The 20762-nt window shown below is 30.7% G+C and overlaps 1 protein-coding gene across 2 annotated transcripts in view; it reads left to right on the top strand.

Annotated features, from left to right (window-relative positions):
• Positions 1-20762, top strand: part of LOC145268818 (pre-mRNA-processing factor 19-like) — a 65713-nt gene that overhangs the window by 31902 nt on the left and 13049 nt on the right. For both annotated transcript variants that reach the window (XM_080124458.1, XM_080124457.1), the window contains exons 5-9: positions 83-209; positions 2212-2325; positions 5757-5825; positions 7149-7230; positions 10707-10775. In XM_080124458.1, the coding sequence (XP_079980584.1) occupies positions 83-209; positions 2212-2325; positions 5757-5825; positions 7149-7230; positions 10707-10775 (461 nt within the window). The remainder of the gene's footprint in view (positions 1-82; positions 210-2211; positions 2326-5756; positions 5826-7148; positions 7231-10706; positions 10776-20762) is intronic.

Genomic DNA, 20762 nt, shown 5'->3' with positions numbered 1-20762 from the left:
GTGAATCAAGTACGATAACCATTAAGCCAGCTTGACACGATCTTTAAAGAATGTTTTCAAACCTGCCAATTTTCTTTTTCAGATTTACACAGCCAAGCTATCACAAGCATCAAATTTACAGATGAAGATGAGAGGATCGTTTCAACTTCCATGGATTATTCCGTTAAAGTTTACGATTTGAAAGTTTCCAAGAACACATTAAGACTCTCGTGGGTTTATTTTTTTCTTTTTGCTTTTTACTAACAGGATCACTATTTAATAAGGCCATATGCCACTCGAGGCTAAAGGTTAATGAAATGGAATGATTATGTTACAAAGCAGTCCTTTCAGAGAATGACAATGAAACCATGTTACAAAAAAGCATAATTTTTAAATCTTCAAAATAATAATATTAATTTGTAATAGTTATTACAATTATAACAAGATCAATTATATGCACTAGCTAAGATATGTACTAGGTATCTTGCCCTCTTGAATATCTCAAAGTTGTAATACTAATTATAATAATAATATTAATTTGTAATAATTATACAATTATAACAACACCAATAATGTGCAGAGTTAATAAAGTGGAATGATTCTCAGGGTATATAAATCATTGAAACTTTTTCTTTTTTTTTTACAAAGGAGTCACCACTTATCAAGGCCCAGAGGCTACTTGAGGATAAGAATTAATGAATGTACAGTGGTCAAAGGGAACATGTCGTAGTAATCATTAGTTTTGGAAATTTGGTAAATTGTATTACTTAAAGGGGATGACTCATAAAGAATTTGTTCACATTGGACTTGAAGATAACTGTACTGTAGTCAGTTGGAAATCAGAAAAATGGAACAGAGTCCCACAGGCGTGCAGTTCTAAGAAAGAAGCTTTGTTCATGGAATCTACGCTTGTGATAATGATAAGATAAGAAAGACAGAATGATGAGACGTCCGAAAGAAAACCCAAGGTCCACGGTTTATACTTCTATAGAGTCTTCTAATAACATGGATTAGCAGGACCCATGGCAAGTCCACAGAATGAGAAATTTTATACATACATATATATTATTTATTATTTGGGGGTAAACAGTTACATATGGTCGCTACAAATAGCCCTCTGTTTCAGTCAAAGAGTCACTACAAATGGTTGCTACACCTCCAAATAATAAATAATATTTTGCTCTTTTTATTGAGCACTATTTAACAACCTCGTTGTCCTCATTAGTACTGACTTTTGAACACCTCAGACCTGAGTACATATATATATATATATATATATATATATATATATATATAATGAACATTTAAATTAAAATGTTTAAAATTCAACGCTATTTCACACGGTTAATAGTAGCCGAATGGATACGGCCTCCGCTAATCGAGCCAGAGATGTCTTGTGTCGCGGGGTTCGAATCGTTCGACTGGTAGTAATCGTGACACCCTGCACTGAAGAATCCCGAAAGGATGAAACACTAGTGTCTTTAGGTATTTAATTATTATATTAAAAAAATAATATATATATATATATATATATATATATATATATATATATATATATATATAAGTACATTTGGGCAGCATTTTCTCCTTTATGCACGTTTCATTGAAGAGCAGACAACTCTTGTTTGTTTCTCTTACAATCGCATTTTTTCTTTTTGACGGACTAGTTTCCGAGCATTCTGTTCAAGTGTAAAAAGAAATTTGCCGTATTCACGAACGTTTTGCGACCTCCATTTCATGATTGTTTAAAATAATTCATGATTGTTTAAGATAATTCGTGATTGTTTAAAATAATTTGTGATTGTTTAAAATAATTCATGATAGTTTAAAATAATTCATGATAGTTTAAAATAATTTGTGATTACTTAAAATAATTTGTGATCGTTTCAAATAATTTGTAATTGTTTCAAATAATTTGTGATTACTTAAAATAATTTGTTTAATTTGTGACTGTTTAAAATAATTCGTGATTGTTTAGAATAATTTGTGATTGTTTCAAATAATTGGTGATTTTTAAAATAATTTGTTTATTGAAAATAATTCATAATTGTTTAAAATAATTCATAATTGTTTAAAATAATTCATGATTGTTTAAAACAATTCATGATTGTTTAAAATAATTTGTAATTGTTTAAAATAATTCATGATTGTTTAAAATAATTCATGATTGTTTAAAATAATTTCTGATTGTTTAAAATAATATGTGACTGTTTAACATAATTTCTTTTTTAGCGGTCATCAAAACATTGTTTCAAACTGTGCATTCGATGCGACCGGTCGGAATCTGGCCACAACTGGTTGGGACAAGAAAGTTCTTATCTGGGACGTCAAAACTGGAAAATACAGGTGAGAAATAGTATTTAAGTATTTGGACGTGTCGGATGTAAATGACGCAATTGTAGTTGAGGGCAACCCAAAAGTTACTTTGATAACTGCATTGAGATATAGGGGAGAATGCATCTTCTTTTTTTGTTAGATTGCTCCACTTGGTCTGAGGAATATAAGAGTAACTATGACTCTAATCTATATTATACTAGCCGGGATACCCGGCGTTGCCCGGGTGTTTGGACGTGTGTGTTGAGCAAAAAGAAAAAGTGGTAGTAGGCAGCAAAGGAGGAAAAGAACATGAAAAAAAAAAAAAGTGATGCCTTTGCTGTTGCATCCATTGCCAAATCAGAAGTGGCGAAGGTTTAAATTAAGGCTAGTCAATCGAAAAAAGGGATGACTTTCGAAAATATCAGCGGAAAAAGCGACCCCCTCTTTGTAGAAAACTACCCAGTTGAGGGTGAAGGAATGAATGTTTTCAGCCAATTTTTCGATATTTGTCGTCCGAAGGGTCGAGCTTCAGGATGATACCAATCTTGTGAAAATCCATTGCCTATTTTGAAAGGTATGTTACCGGAAACGTTTACTGTCCTGTTTATTATTTATTTATTACTATTATTATTAAACGTTTCTGTTTCTAATCGTTCTACTTTTACTTTTTCTTGTTACTATCTTTTTGGACGATTGCTTTTACTGTGTGTTCTTATCAACGTTCTTACTTATATACGTGTGTGTGTATGCGCTTACGTATCTTACGTGCAGTTCACTGTTATATGTGTGTGTGGGTGTGTTCTTATCCTTACACCGTTTATTGCCTTGAAAGTCTTCGAGACGTGTATGTGCCATGTATAATGCATACATATCTGGTTGCCTTGGCCAGCAGATGATATCTCCTGGTCGCTGGTCTGCCATCTCGTTGGGAAGTGGTCACTACAGACAGATGCATCGATAAACAACAAGGTGGATTTGAAGCTTCAATCTTTTATTTCAAGGCAAGCCTATCATCTCGAACCCTGATTTTCTTGGAAACTACTTGGCTGATCTAACTGAAATTTTGTATGGTCCTTTGTTATAATAAGGTACAGCGAACTAAATGTTATAGTATCCGCTCAAAGTCTAGTTAAGGATTAATGGAGATTTATAGGAATTAGTCACTATGATAATTCATTTATTCCAGAATTTTTATTGGAAACTACTGAGCCGATTTGGATGAAATTTTGTATAGATCTTTGCTATGATAATGTGCAGCAAACTAAGTGTTATGGTGCGCATTCGATGCACAGTTATGGATTAATAGGGATTAGTATTTAATGCAAAAATGAGCGCAAATTTAATTATATTCAAGTATGAATTTGGCATAAAGCACTAATGGGCAATAACTTTGGCCTGTTTTTGGCACATTCACATATAAAAAGGAATGATAACAGAACATAAAACTTTTATTGAAAAAATCAATTCAGGTAACTTGATTATGTAGAAGTTATTCAATGTAGCTGCCTTCAGCCTCAATCACCGCTTTGATACAGGCCCAGAACTGGGAGCATGCCTTTCCTACAAGCACCGGCAGAAGCTCAGTGAATATTCGGTGACCAGGCTGGCTTTCGTGTTGTGGGAGTTCAAGTTGGTGATGTTCTCAACGTATGACCAAACAACGTAGCCAAGGTAGGTTCAGGTCGGGGGAGGAGGCAGGGGAAGTGAGAGAATGGTACAAAGTCATAGCACTCCTTCTGGGTCTCTTTGGACTTGTGGGCCGGTGCTGAGTCCTGCTGCCACACCCAGGGTCTGCCAGCGGTCACCTGATTGCAACAGGAGATCACCACACTCTTCAGCATATCCAGATACACTTTGGTGTTGACTTTCAAGCTGATTTCGAAGATGTGAGGTGGCATGATGTAGCACTCATTTGAAACCACACTAAAGACCATAACCGTGGCCAGAAACTTTGTTTTCATCACCCTGGGCACATCCGTTCTTCGTGGCAATCCAGCGATGCATTTTGAGGGTGCTGGCAATGGTCCTGTTGTCATAACTTGGATCAGTAGAGAGCATGAGTTGTACAGCGGCGTATCTCCGATCTTGGTCATTGAACATTGTGTCACTTTCAGACATGATAGAAGGCTATGAGATTTGTACAGAACCTGCCAACTAGTAGATGATCTTCAACAAAAAAAGAAAACTAGATTTCATCAAACGGAAATGGAATCATGTTGTCTTTTCTAGGGCGATAATTTTATCGTTCCACCCTATACTAACTACGGGCTGGCCCATAAGTCACTTTACATTTTAAAAATTCAATAACTTTTTTTCTATTAATATATTTTAATTTCTTTTTTCAGTATTATAAAATAGAATCTTTGGAAATTTTTGTATAGGTTAGTTTACAACAGAACAACGAGTGAGGATAATTGAATTTCACTTTGAAAATGGACAATTGTTGCAATGCAAAGATCTTATATGCGCCATTTCAATGTTCAATATCCTCTTAAAAGATATGCTATTGGATTTGTTCAACCTCAGTTAGTAAACATGCCAGGGTATTGGTGGCAAACAAAATGGAGCAACTGCACATACAGCTAGAGCAACAATGCAGTTGTTAACTGTGATGTTTCAGGATCGAAAAATCTCTTGAAATTTCGATTTTGAATGGTCTCCACGTTCATCTAATTTGACAGAACTAGACTTTTGGCTTCTTTCCCTACAACTTCCGATGTTAAGAACTGTCATAAAGAATAGCTTAGAAAGAGCTCGACTTTGCAAAGCCGAGAATGGAGGCTACTTAAGAGACATTATCTTTCGTAATTAAGTCAGAACAAATTTGCACACTATAAACTGTGTAATAAAAAAAGAATTAATTAAATACACCCATTAAGAAAAAGTTATTTGATTTTTAAACTGTAAAGTGACTTATGGGCCACCCTATATAACAATAATTTAAACGAAATAAAATTTATTGTTAAAAATAACAAAGTGCAATAAGCCATGTAAAACAATAGCACAAATTTTACTGACTCATGAAAGCATCCATCCATATTTGGTACAAATAAACTGCAGTCGATGCCTGCATTGTCCACCAAGTGCCAGTCATGAATATCCAACAGTCTTTTTTTTTTATCTCTGTTGATACGGGGGATATTTTGGCGATCATTTAATCAGTAGCTTTTGTGATTCTAAATGTGCTTCGAACTCACCGAACCCTAACCGCCCCTCCAAAAAAAACATCCGTATAAAGGATTTTGTCCATTCCATTCATTTTCAATCCTCTCATACTATTATTCATCATTTAACTCCCCAGTTCATTCATTTAATCCTTAATGGAATTCACAATCCTTTCTGCAATCCCACCATATTTAGTTCGAATAAACTTCAGTCTATGTTTGAATTGTCCACCAAGTTTAAGTGATTAATTTCCAACAGTCTTTGTTGGATTTTTCTTTTTTGTTCTTCTTTATCAGGCAAGAAGGACCACTGCAGATTTCAGGCCATGATGGGTCTGTCAGTTGCTGTGTTTTCAGTCAAAATGGAAAGTATTTTTTGTTTTTATTCATATACCAGACTACCCGTGACCCGTTGGGTCAGTATGTTATATTAACTATGGAATTCATGTATAAGCATGACATAAAGAAAATAGTTTTTTGTGACATAACAGAAACATTTCTATGAAAGTATATTAAAATGAAAAAAGAATATAGATAGATTTCTATGAGTCGTTCTGTTTATTATAATTGATTATTTAAAAAATTTACAGTTACTGAATTATAAGTGGTTGGCCATACTTATAGGGAAATGTGCACTGAACAGATACCATAATACTTATTATAGTTAAATTCAAATTTTGATATATCTGCTTTTTTTTTTAAGATACACCGAATATCCTAACTTGTTACAAAAAGTGACCATATGTTGGATTTATGGAAGCATAAAATACATTCATCTTCGTCTATGAAAATCAAATAACTTCCGTAGCATAAATGGGAAATAACTCTCACAGCTTAAATAAACAACCTTACTCATGTTTTAAATGCAACTCGTGTCAACTAATAATAATTTAAAATAAATTAAATACGAATTCAATCAAGAATAAATTAAATAAATTGACTTTAAATAATATCTCTAAACAGAACTATTTTAAAAATTCTATTACTAACAACCATATAGATTATTAAAATAGATTTTGTTAATGTAATATGCAAACGAGGTTACTTCTTGAATGTAGATTTCCTTTTGAATAAATAGTTGATGTAGAAATAATGCTTGAACTAGCAGGACCTGTGGAAATTCCACAGAGAACTCATTCATATGTCATATATTGATGTCGGCATTCTGTAGATGTTTAACATAAATGGAGATGCTCTGATATAGTAGCTCTTTTGTTAAGACTGCAAAAGTATTTATCTAAGCTAGCAGGGAAAAATATCCATATGACTTGGGTGCATCAGCTTGAATGAAAAAAATACATACATACATATATAACTTGAGTTCCTTCAGCTATAATTGAAACCAGAATCAAAATAAAGAATTCTTGATAAAATTATTTATTAAAAAAATAGATGACTTGAATGCCATCAACTCTAAATGAAACTGAATCCAAGTACTCAATACGTTAGTAGAGCTGTTTTTATTTTAAACCTCAAGTGTTAACTTAGTCCATTACGGTCGTTTCAGCAAACATTGTTCTAGACTCTAGCTTTGTAACATCTGAAGAGGCAAACAGAACAATGTTGGCTGAAACGATCGTAATGGACTAAGTTAACACTTGAGGTTGTTAAATAAAAACACACATCTATATATATAAAGTGTTCTCCGTGTCTGCATAATGTCTAAATGTCTTTTCATCTGTTTGTAGGCCAATTCTTAATTTCCGGAAGTTATGATGAGTCCATAATCATTTGGGACTTGAATGACGTCACAGAAAAATTAAAATTGAATGTAAGATGAATTTATTTAGTACAACCTAAACCTTGTATTTGACCCATGGGGTAGACTGTTTCTGTTCTGTCAGCTATTACTGGATAGAAGGGTTAATATATATATATATATATATATATATATGAGCAAACAGTTAATTAAATATGTTAAAAAACATATATATATATATATATATATATATGAGCAAACAGTTAATAAAATATGTTAAAAAACATATATATATATATATGAGAAAACAGTTAATAAAATATGTTAAAAAACACTTTGAAATGAGTTAAAAACATATTTAATCTGAAAAGGAAACACTAGATAAATGGATAGTCCTTAATCCGCGGAGTTTCGAAGAAATACTTTCCTTCTCATCAGAGGGTAGGAATTAGCAAAATGCGGGATCGGATTTTGCATGCAGAAGTATTTGATGAAACAACAAGTAAGTCAAAGATCTTACTTGAAAACCAAAAAAGTGAAGCAGAGGGAATATGGTGAAGAAAAAGGTGATTACACATGAATGGATAGTCTGGTGGAAGATAAATAATCCAGTGACGGTAAAATCCAAATGTAAAACTTCAAGAAAGTTAAAAGAATTTCCATTTGTACAAGTAAAATCCAGGGAAATCCCGTAATTGGAAGAAGATGGTCCATAATAATCCAAAGGCAGAAATCCATGGAATAATTCACAAAAATATGTACAAGGAAAAAAGAAAAGATTCCAATAATATTAATAAAAGAAAAATAAGATATTCTTTTCACCCTACTTCCGAGACATAAGAACAAGCAGTTAATAAAACATATTAAAAAACACTTTGAAAAGGAGTTAAAAACATACTTAATTTTAAAAGGGAAATACTAAATAATAGTCCTTAATCCACAGAGCTTCGAAGAAATACTTTCCTTCTCATCAGAGGGTAGGATTTAGCAAAATGTGGGATTTTCAGTAAAGCAGTAGTTGTGTTGGATGCGTGTTTTGGGTCATTGTCATGCTGGAACACTGCTCTGCGACCCAATTTTTGGAGGGAGGGAATCATGCTCTGTGGCAGTATTTGAGAGTACATGTTGGATGTCATGTTTCCCTCAATGAAATGTAACTCTCCCATACCTGCAGCACTCATGCAGCCCAAGACCATGATGTTCTCACCACCATGCTTGACTGTAGGTATGACACATTTATCTTTGTATTCCTCAAATTGGTGTGCATGGCTGTCACTCCAAGAGGAACCTTTTCTGAAGGCAATACACAAGAAAGCCCGCAAACAGTTTGCTGAAGACATGTCAACAAAGCCCATAGATTACTGGAACCATGTTCTATAGTCTGATGAGACGAAATTTAATTTGTTTGGTTCTGGTAGACTTAAGCATGTGTGGCGGCGACCAGGTGAAGCGTACAAAGATAAGTGTGCTATGCTCATTTGATTCGCCTTTTATTTCTCTATAATTTTACTTGTTCGTATTGTATTTTAATTGAAGTATCCTAGTGTTCACGTCAATTTGATTGAAAAAAATATTTTACCAAAACAACATACACACACACACACACACACACACACACATATATATATATATATATATATATATATATATATATATAGTCTTTGAAGTTTTTAACCTTTAAAACTATACAAAAAAAATATTTTTTATCATTCGTTAGAAAACCATCTAGTCAGTAAGTCATTTAATCACCTGCAATCACTGCATCAACTCGCTCTCGAATTTACTATAATACCAATAATTTATTTTTCAAGGGATCATCAGTTGTTTACCATGAAACACTGTTTCGGGGATTTAAAAACAAAACAGTATATTACATCATGGCTCCCCAGCAGTGTTGATCAAACACCACCACCCTTAATCTTAGGAAGAAGACATGTTACAAACATTTGATCCAATTTCCTATTCTTGATTGCAATTACTAACCTTTTCATGCTATAAAAATGAATTTCTTACCTGTGCGATTCATCAATTTCCACATTTAAAATGGATACGTTTTTTAATTTTTTAATTTATCAGTCTTGTATTTATGAGATTAGGATTAATCCATTTGACTACTTATCACCCCCCCCCCACTATGATTAGTATTTAGTATATTTACATTCTTATTTAAAATTAGATATATAAAGGTTAAAAATATTTTTACATATATACATTTTATATATATATATATATATATATATATATAGTATTTGTATTATTTTTGTTCCCTAGATATTAGTGCTTATAAGATATTGCTCAAAAGCAGTAATAATAATCCATATTATTTGGATTCATTGGACTACTGTACTCATCTTGTGTGATTTCCACAATGTTTCAGTCAATGTAATCTCCGACCTTCTTCGTGTGTATCTTGTCAAACTCGGGTCCACAAGGACCCATGGCACAGTGGTTAGAGTACTTGGAAAAAATCAATTGTAAAAGTGATGTTCTCCTGAAGGTTGAAGGTTCAATCCTCAGTATGGGTGACTGAAAAATACAATTGCGAATTACGTCCAGTCATGGCTGACGGACCAAGAGCATGCTAAAGGTTCCGCTCAAAATTCCATCCAAATTTCCAAGTTCTACAAGATACACCTGAAGAAGGTCGGAGGTTACATCCACCGAAACGTTGTGAAAATCACACTCAAGATGAGAACAGTAGTCCGATGGATCCAAATAATACGAATAACCAATCCTCGTCTCAAAAATTTAGAAACGTCATAGTAATAATGATTCATAGTCATCTACAGGCAGACTGTTTCGTTGTATTACAGCTTTTCTGTGTCGTTAAACTAGCATCTATCCCAAGTCAGAAATTGAACCTACAGTTTAAAGTGCTCGACCTATTATTTTACAAACAAAGAGCTTTACTTTACACTAAGTAAGAAGTAGACGATATCATTTAACAAAAATGCTCTATCTGAGAATGCGGTCTAATATATAGTCATGCACAGACTAGCATTTGCTGTATCACAACCCTTCAATCTGATTAAACTAATACCCATTATCTAGTTGATAATCAACAGTTCTACCTCCAAATATAAATACAAACATTGACGGCCACTTTAAAGTGCTCCATTTGTTTATTTAGAAACAAAGAGCTTTGCATTATGCTAAATAAGTAGCAGGTAATATAATTTCAAAAAGTGCTCTACTTAAGAAGAGGAGAGTCTTATGTACTGTTTGGTAGTATATGGTTCAAATAAAAAGCTCAATGAAGTTATGTTTCCGGCTTCAGAGCCGGAAACATAATTGGTAAATAAATTATTGGTATTGCATGGGGACAAATAATATGAGAATGATACGATGGATGTGTAATGTGTCTTAAAGACGGGCTTAGATCTGATGACCTCGGAGGAAGATGAAATCTAGACAATCTAGGTAGACGTGTGCAGAGCAGGAGACTTTAATAAAACTTTTTCGTTGTTAATTCATTTTAATAGCGCCACATTTTTCTTATTAGTAAAGTAGTTAAACCTAATCCCATTTTTGTTTTTGTTTTCTTTTAGGGACACATGGATTGGGTAGAAGATGTTGATATCAGTCAAAAACAGGATTGGTTAGTGTCTTGTTCGAAGGTAAGTATTTGGTGTAATAATATTTAGGTATGACTAGCGGGGGGTACCTGGCGATGCCCGGGTGTCTTGAGGTAAATCAAAACTCCGGGAGGGGGGGGGGTTAAATAATTAAAAAAAAAATGTTTTGGTAGGTGAGTGTATGAGGATCGAACCCGTACCCTTGAGTTGGAAATTAATGTGTGAAAAAAAAAAAGTGCTACGTTAACCATTGAGCCACGGCAACAGACAACGTTAAGCATGTTTGAATTTATTTATTTAACTATAAAAACAGGCATGCACAATAAAAGTTAACTCTGCTGCTTCCATTTGACCTAATTAAGAAGGTCAAATAGAAGTCACGCAGCGTTTGGGTTTGTTTACCCAAATTTGACTGTTTCTTCCTCCAACAGATGTTGGGGAGGGGAAAGCAGCTCCCAATTGTCCAGATTGAATAGCAACTGTACAAGATTGATCAAAGCTGATTGCTTCTGGACGTTTTTCCCGGCGCAATGCCGAGAAGATGTCGTTTGAGTTTAGTTTCACATATTTATACTAAAAAGCCCAATCAACACGCGAGAAGTCAAAATAGCAATAATTTTGTAAAAGCCGACGTAAATAAATCTAGATGCGACGCGCTTTCCCAAATCGTACATATTATTATTTAGGACCCATATAAACAGTTGTAAGCTATCGTAACTACCTCGGAACCGTGTGCGAGAAAAGCCTTTTGAAGACATACACGAAATGATCACACACATTTTGCTTTTTATATATATAGATGCACGTCAGGTATGATAACATCACAAAAGTTCAATGGATCCATGAGTTGGTATCCTACATATAGCATTTTTTTTTTTGATTAGGTTATCTCAAAAGTTTGTAAACACTTGCAGAGAATTTAAATTTTACTCACCAAGTAATAACTAGAGCTATGACAACCAAGTATATATCCGACACAGTTAGACCGTGGCTACCTGTTACATGATAAGGGCTGTCCCCAGTTCATGTAAGTATAAAAATAGAGAGATTAGTTAAAATGAAAATAAGAGAAAGCAGAAATCGAACCCTGGACATAAGTTTTAAAGAACAATAGGTTTAAATGGAATGTCCAGTAAATTGTTAATTCGGATGAAATAAATAATAAATAAACTATTCAATTGTTAAAAGAATGTGGATAATAAAAAATGGGTTAAATAAATTAGATATGTAGGTTAAATTCCTTTGTGGAAACAACACAAAAAAATTAGGTTATTGGGAAATCAATGTCGGAAACGTGCAAAGTCGCGCATGTTGAAACACGTGAATTTTGCTCACGTGGCCGGGATGCATGGATTTCTCAATATAGGAAGTGGGAGTTAGTTGGTCGGGAGACAGTCAGAGAGACAGTCAGAAGAGACAGTCAGGGGAGACGGTCAGTGAGAAAACTCAGAGACAGGCGGACGTCTGAAGCGAGACGTCACTTCAGAAACTAAAATGTGAAACTTTGAATTCTTAATGAGGAAATCACGACCGGTCGTAAGGAAATAAATTCATCATGTGTTTTGGATAAAGCTCATCTTTGTGTTTGTGATTTCTACAAAAAGGTAAATTGTATTGTTATTATATGTCTGTGTTATAAAATGTCATTACATACACATCTCTCTCTCTAAGATACAACATCATATGTAATAAGACAAGAACTCTCACTAAGACTCATATCTTTACTAATAAGAACTCACGTAACATACGCGCACAAGTGGTATCGTCTAATACAAATAATAATAACTATATAACATACCGAGAAAGAAGGCCGATGCACATGACAGCGTAACGTCACTTCCTAATTAAATTGTAGGTATAGACAGCTTCCGGTATTCAACCACGTTGTCATGCTAACAGGCATAAAAAAATATGGCTACCAATATGGGTTACCGATTGTCCATGTATGTTCTAAAGAAAAAGAACAATTCTCCATCCGGAAAATAATTATCATAATTGCACATTTGGGATAATTTTAATCAAAATATCGTAAGTGAATTTGTGTTTGAACTTTTATTTTTATTGGAGAAAGTCGAATATTTCATTTTATTTATTTATTTTTTTTTTTTTACTGCAAAACAAACAATGTGTTCCTTTTTCTTTTTAAAAATGTTTTATTGCTCTTTTTCAAATGGCCCTCATATAGTACTGACAGTCTGAAAAATCTTACCTACATTGCCTGCAGACATTTTTCAGTTAACAGGCCTTCTTCTTACTCTCGGTGGTCGTGGTTAGACACACGTAATCAACCGAGAGCCACATCTCTCTATATAAAAACATATAAGATATTAACGAATATATACTCAAGAGTCAAAACCATGAAAAGAATATGCTGTTGTCACAGCCCTATATATAACAAACAAATGGTAAAATGTGTTACTCTTCTACCTACCAGGATGATTTTATTTTTTATTTTTGTGGTTTAACTTTTATTTTTCAAACGTTCATTTATTAGGTGGGTTTCTATCAATATTTTCTTTAAGTTTTGAGTGATTATCGACACTCTCCAGATGACCCTCATGTCAGCCAGTTTGTGCTTGTTCTAACTTAATATTCGGACCTACTTGTGTTTTTCAAAGTAAATAAACACTTTAAAATAAGTTAAACCACAGAAAAAAAAAACCTAATCATCAAACTGTAGCGGGCGAGGAATACAGAGAAGGTCACATGGTTCCCTTTTGCGATGAAATGATTAAACGAAATTCGCCGTGATTATATTTACAACGAAGGTACATTTATTTACAGGATGGATACAAATGTTAAACTGTTCAATGCTGAAAAGGTATATACAAAACAGTACTTGCATTTTTGCCTCAAGAGTCTTTTGTGAGAGTTCAAATGTGCTTTGCGTGGGTGCAAATGTGCTTTGCATGGGTGCAAATGTGCTTTGCGTGGATGCAAATGTGCTTTGCGTGGGTGCAAAACAGTGTTTCAGCATGATCTGTATGGTTCGAAGTTCGAGGAAGAAAGAGGAAGAACAATGTGAACCGAATGTAGAAGTAGTCTGTATCGCCCCCTTGTGGCAAAGGATGGCATTGCCAGAATTAAACGGCGATAATTGTGATTACCTTAAAGTCACCATTTTGCGTTTGTGTGTTTGCTTGCACGTGGAACTCGATTCCCATAAGACGATCATTTTCGAAGACTTTCTGCCATCGATCTGCAAGCTTTCGGATCTGATCAAAGTGCCATTCATCCGGCTTTGAGTCAAAGAATTCTTGACACGTTTCCTTGACTTCATTAAATGAGTTGAATCGGCAGCCCTTCAGAAAGTGTTGCGTTGAGCGGAAAATACTGTAATCTGATGTAGCACGGTCAGGATTGTAGGCTGGATATGGAAGAATCTCAACACCGTCCAGCTTTTTAAAATTATCTTTGGTCTTCCTGCTGGTCTGTGGCTTGGCATTGTCCTGCTGCAGTAGAACAGGCGGAGGAATGCTACATTTCGTCGATGGGACAGAGGCTGAAGCTTAGATGACATTAATCCTCAGAATAAAGATCCGCATTTTCCAAGACTTTCTGCTATCAATCTGCACGCTTTTGAATTTGGTCAAAGTACCATTCAGTTGGTTTTGAATCAAAGAATTCTTGACATGCTTCCTCGACGCCATCAAATGAGGCAAATCAGCAGTCCTTCAGAAAATGTTGCGTTCAGTGGAAAAGGCCGTAATCTGATGAAGCACAGTCAGGATTGTAGGTTGGATGCGGCAGGACATTGTCCAGCTTTTCAAAATTATTTTTGATTTTCCTGCTGGTGTGTGGCTTGGCATTGTCCTGCTTCATCAAAACATACTTTCTGTCGATCAGATTACTTTTGCTTCAACTTTCCGTAGACCTGTTCCAGTGCTTACACATGTATCACTTTGAGATCGTCGCATATGTAATTGTTCCTTCACCTTAGGCAGCACAAATCTCTTCTGTGGCTTTCTGGTAGAAATGTTATATACTGGGTATTATGAAGATGACGTATATTATGTACTGTTGTTGTTCGTCTTAGGAAGTGTCTTAGTGTTTCATCTAGAGACAGGGTACATTCTACTACATGAGCACCAAATTGAGTGTTTGTTGCGTTGTCGTATCATAAAGGATTGAGTGTTTGATTATCTTATCAGAGTTAATGTCATTGTGTGTGTGACATGCATTTCCAACATACCTTCTGCATCTTGTCGGTCCATCTGGAACATCTCGTCTGGGAGGGAGACTGGTACCTGTTTTTGGGGACGAAGATTCATTTTACTCCAAGACAAGAAACTGGTTCTATAGTTTTTTATTTACCTTCCAGATCGATCGCAGAAGAATGGAAAGTGAATTTGGCCTGTGTGGTTTCTTCTTCTAGGTCTTATTTCTACCACGTCAGCGTTCGTCCTCCCCAGCGAAGGGGAGTGGACAATGGCGAAGCTGTCCGCTCTCTTCCAAGTCCCAACCAAATCTCCCCGATTCAACTAACCTGATCACATGACTCACACGCAATCCGATCAGCTGATCTTGACTTCCGGTCAATGTGTCTGCACTATAACTCACACTCTTCCCCCCCCTCTCTCTCTCTCTCTTGATCCATTCTATAACAGAAAGATCCCGCTTCCAGCAGTAACGAATCAAAATTCGCAACTCAAGTTTATCAATTGCCGTATGGAATAGAAAGATGATCATTATGACAATATGAACCCCGAAAAGGACAATTAAAAATTGTATGCTGCAGAAACTCAACGCCGTCCAGCTTTTAAAACTTGTCTTTGGTTTTCCTTGCTATGTGTGGCTTGGCATTGCCCTGCTGCATCAAAGCACGCTTTTGGTTGATCAGCTTTTCGTAGATTCGCTCCAGTTGCTTACTGATAGCACGACCCATCGGAGTCAACACAAATCTCTTCTGCGGTTTTCCTGCTTGAAAGACCTTGTTTCCAGCGTTAATGAATCAAAACTTGCAGCTTCATTTTATCAACTGTCGTATAGAATATAAAATATAATATAATATAAATAATATAGAATATAAAATATAATAAAATATAAATAATATAGAATATAAAATATAATAAAATATAAATAATATAGAATTTAAAATATAATAAAATATAAATAATATAGAATATAAAATATAATAAAATATAAATAATATAGAATATAAAATATAATAAAATATAAATAATATAGAATATAAAATATAATAAAATATAAATAATATAGAATTTAAAATATAATAAAATATAAATGATATAGAATATAAAATATAATAAAATATAAATAATATAGAATATAAAATATAATAAAATATAAATAATATAGAATATAAAATATAATAGAATATAAATAATATAGAATATAAAATATAATAAAATATAAATGATATAGAATATAAAATATAATAAAATATAAATAATATAGAATTTAAAATATAATAAAATATAAATGATATAGAATATAAAATATAATAAAATATAAATAATATAGAATATAAAATATAATAAAATATAAATAATATAGAATATAAAATATAATAAAATATAAATAATATAGAATATAAAATATAATAAAATATAAATAATATAGAATATAAAATATAATAAAATATAAATAATATAGAATATAAAATATAATAAAATATAAATAATATAGAATATAAAATATAATAAAATATAAATAATATAGAATATAAAATATAATAAAATATAAATAATATAGAATATAAAATATAATAAAATATAAATAATATAGAATATAAAATATAATAAAATATAAATAATATAGAATATAAAATATAATAAAATATAAATAATATAGAATATAAAATATAATAAAATATAAATAATATAGAATATAAAATATAATAAAATATAAATAATATAGAATATAAAATATAATAAAATATAAATAATATAGAATATAAAATATAATAAAATATAAATAATATAGAATATAAAATATAATAAAATATAAATAATATAGAATATAAAATATAATAAAATATAAATAATATACAATATAAAATATAATAAAATATAAATAATATAGAATATAAAATATAATAAAATATAAATAATATAGAATATAAAATATAATAAAATATAAATAATATAGAATTTAAAATATAATAAAATATAAATGATATAGAATATAAAATATAATAAAATATAAATAATATAGAATATAAAATATAATAAAATATAAATAATATAGAATATAAAATATAATAAAATATAAATAATATAGAATATAAAATATAATAAAATATAAATAATATAGAATATAAAATATAATAAAATATAAATAATATAGAATATAAAATATAATAAAATATAAATAATATAGAATATAAAATATAATAAAATATAAATAATATAGAATATAAAATATAATAAAATATAAATAATATAGAATATAAAATATAATAAAATATAAATAATATAGAATTTAAAATATAATAAAATATAAATGATATAGAATATAAAATATAATAAAATATAAATAATATAGAATATAAAATATAATAAAATATAAATAATATAGAATATAAAATATAATAAAATATAAATGATATAGAATATAAAATATAATAAAATATAAATAATATAGAATATAAAATATAATAAAATATAAATAATATAGAATATAAAATATAATAAAATATAAATAATATAGAATATAAAATATAATAAAATATAAATGATATAGAATATAAAATATAATAAAATATAAATAATATAGAATATAAAATATAATAAAATATAAATAATATAGAATTTAAAATATAATAAAATATAAATGATATAGAATATAAAATATAATAAAATATAAATAATATAGAATATAAAATATAATAAAATATAAATAATATAGAATATAAAATATAATAAAATATAAATAATATAGAATATAAAATATAATAAAATATAAATAATATAGAATATAAAATATAATAAAATATAAATAATATAGAATATAAAATATAATAAAATATAAATAATATAGAATTTAAAATATAATAAAATATAAATGATATAGAATATAAAATATAATAAAATATAAATAATATAGAATATAAAATATAATAAAATATAAATAATATAGAATATAAAATATAATAAAATATAAATAATATAGAATATAAAATATAATAAAATATAAATAATATAGAATATAAAATATAATAAAATATAAATAATATAGAATATAAAATATAATAAAATATAAATAATATAGAATATAAAATATAATAAAATATAAATAATATAGAATATAAAATATAATAAAATATAAATAATATAGAATATAAAATATAATAAAATATAAATAATATAGAATATAAAATATAATAAAATATAAATAATATAGAATATAAAGGTGAAGATCACTATAACAATAGGATGCAAGAAATAATAAAAAATTGCATAAAAATTCAATTTTTCATAAGTGTTTAGAAACTTTTGGGGCAACCTAATATTTACAAGGAAGTCACCACTTATCAAGGTCTGAAAGCCACTCAAGGATAAGGGTTAATGAATGTAAGGTGGTGGTGTAGTAATAATTAATGGTGTAAGTTGAGTAGAATTTCATTATTTAAGGGGACGGTTGAACAAGAACTTGTTTACATTGGGCTTGAAGGTTATGATATTATAGTCGGTCAGGAAGCAGGCCAGCAGAACAGTGTTCTGCAGGCGGGCAGTTCTAGAAAAGAAGCTTTGTTTATGGAATCTGCGTTTAGATTTAGGCACAGAAAGTAGGGGAAAGTCCGGTAGGAATGAACCACAGATTCGAGCTCAGACGATTTTGTTACAATACATGAATTTGTGTTGGCTTTTATATAATTCTGTAATTTACAATATGTTTTCCTTATAGGATGTGGCCCGTTACAATTGCTCCCGTATTTGTTTTCGCCTGTAATTTTTTCATTATATGTTTGACTAAAACTGAGAATCCAGGTTTTACTGAGGCATAACTCGACAGGATAATCATCTAAATCAGTTGTAAAAATTTATATTAAAAAGAATTTCCTAAAATGTGTCATGTCTTGTTCGAAAGTAAGTACGTTATGTAATAATATTTAATGTTGTCTTAATTGGTACGGCCACATCACTTGCAGCCACTCATTTGAAACACTCAAAATATATATATATATATATATATATATATATATATATATATATATATATATATATATATATATATATATTGATAATTATTTACTATAATAATTATTAAATACCTACAGACACTAGTGTTTCATCCTTTCGGGAATCATCAGTGCAGGGTGTCACGATTAACACCGGTAACAGATAGACTCAAACCCGGTAACAGAAGCAATCTCTGGCTTCATTAGCAAGGACCTATTCCATTAGGCTACCGTTAACCATGAGAAATACTGTTGAAATTTAAACATTTATTATTTAAATGTTTTTCAACGTCTGTCAGAGTGATCTGCACACAAGAGCTAAATTATTATTTAATTGGAATTAGTCCTCGTGTGAAATGTTTTAAATAATAATAATAATAATAATAGAATAACAATAACAAAGTCTTTCGCTAGCGAGGACTACTATTGAGCATAACCAGTTATACACTCCTTTTGAAATTTTTATCTCTATTATTTTCGTTATCTACTGAATATTTTTAATGAAACCTATATGAAGTATATTCGTTATTAACTTGTAAAGATTTTCTATTCTGAAAGAAGTTTAAAAAAATTTAATCTAAAAATATTATTTTAAAGTTTTTGTTAAAAAAATTCAGATTTTCTCACTATTCAGACATGTGCGACAAAGAGGGAGTTGCAAAAAAGAGTGTTGGTGTGAGGAGAATTACAAACTGAAACAGAGAATATTCAGACCTGTAATAATAAAAAGAGGGGGTTGCAAAAATGAGTTGTGGTGTGAGGAGAAATACAATCTGAAACAGAGAGTAGGAGAGTTTTTATAAATACATACAAAATCACATTCATCTTTTTTTAAATCCAAATTAATAAATTAAATAAAATATAATCTTAAAAAGATACGATACAAGTTAGAAAAGCATTTCATCCAAGGCATGAAAATTGTTAAACAAAATGTTTTTACTATAGACTTTAAAAATGAAGGTACAAGATTCAATTTGAAATTTATTTATCTTCAAAGTGCACTTTTATAAATCTTACAAAGTAAGGTATAAAAATTTAATACCTTACTTTGTAAAATGTGTAAAAGTGCACTTTGAAGATAAATAAATTTCAAATTGAATCTTGTACCTTTATTTTTAAGGCCTATAGTAAAAACATTTTGTTTGGATGAAATGCTTTTCTAACTTGTTCATTATTTAGATGAGTATTATTTATTAATTTTTATTCATTGCGGACTATTACCCTCATTTTTTCTTAGTTGTTTCACAACGTTTCGGCCAACTATTCCTCTGACCTTCTCAAGTGGTAACCGCAACAGGATACGAACTCTGAATCTCCTGACTGCGTCCACTGCAATTACTGCCTTCCATAGTCGTTTTCGTCTCACCATGTTTTGGCTAAGTAAGCCTCTGGCCGGCTTTGGGTAGGATTGAAACCGCTATCTTCAGACAATTCTCACCTGTAAGATCTAAATTGACCAACTTTTTATTTCAACTGAAAGTGCTCAACGATAAGAAATGGATTTTCTTAAAGGGACTGATATAATTATTTATACAGTAAAACCCCAGGATACGGCAGCCCTAGAATATTTTTTTTTTCAGGTGACGAAGTGGAATACAATGCTTTTCCTGCCCCTGGTTACAGTATTTGCCTCACCTTACGGTGTTATTTATAATGTTATTTGATTATATACATGTGTATTATATACTGTACTGTATTTTGTTACTAATTTTATTATGCCGTATCCCGGGGTTCTACTGTATATTTATCTATATATACATATATAACTACTTAATTTACTCACATAGAATTAATATACGAAAGTATAGATTTATGCGTAAACTTTAAGTATTTACTTCAAAATTGCTCAATACGTAAGTAGAGCTAGTTAGTAATTTATGAAATAT

Source organism: Euprymna scolopes, chromosome 44, assembly GCF_053919585.1.
Source record: "Euprymna scolopes isolate OS-2025 chromosome 44, ASM5391958v1, whole genome shotgun sequence".
Taxonomy (NCBI): domain Eukaryota; kingdom Metazoa; phylum Mollusca; class Cephalopoda; order Sepiida; family Sepiolidae; genus Euprymna; species Euprymna scolopes.
The sequence above is the reverse complement of the archived record's forward strand: the minus strand, read 5'-3'. Positions and strand labels throughout refer to the sequence as shown.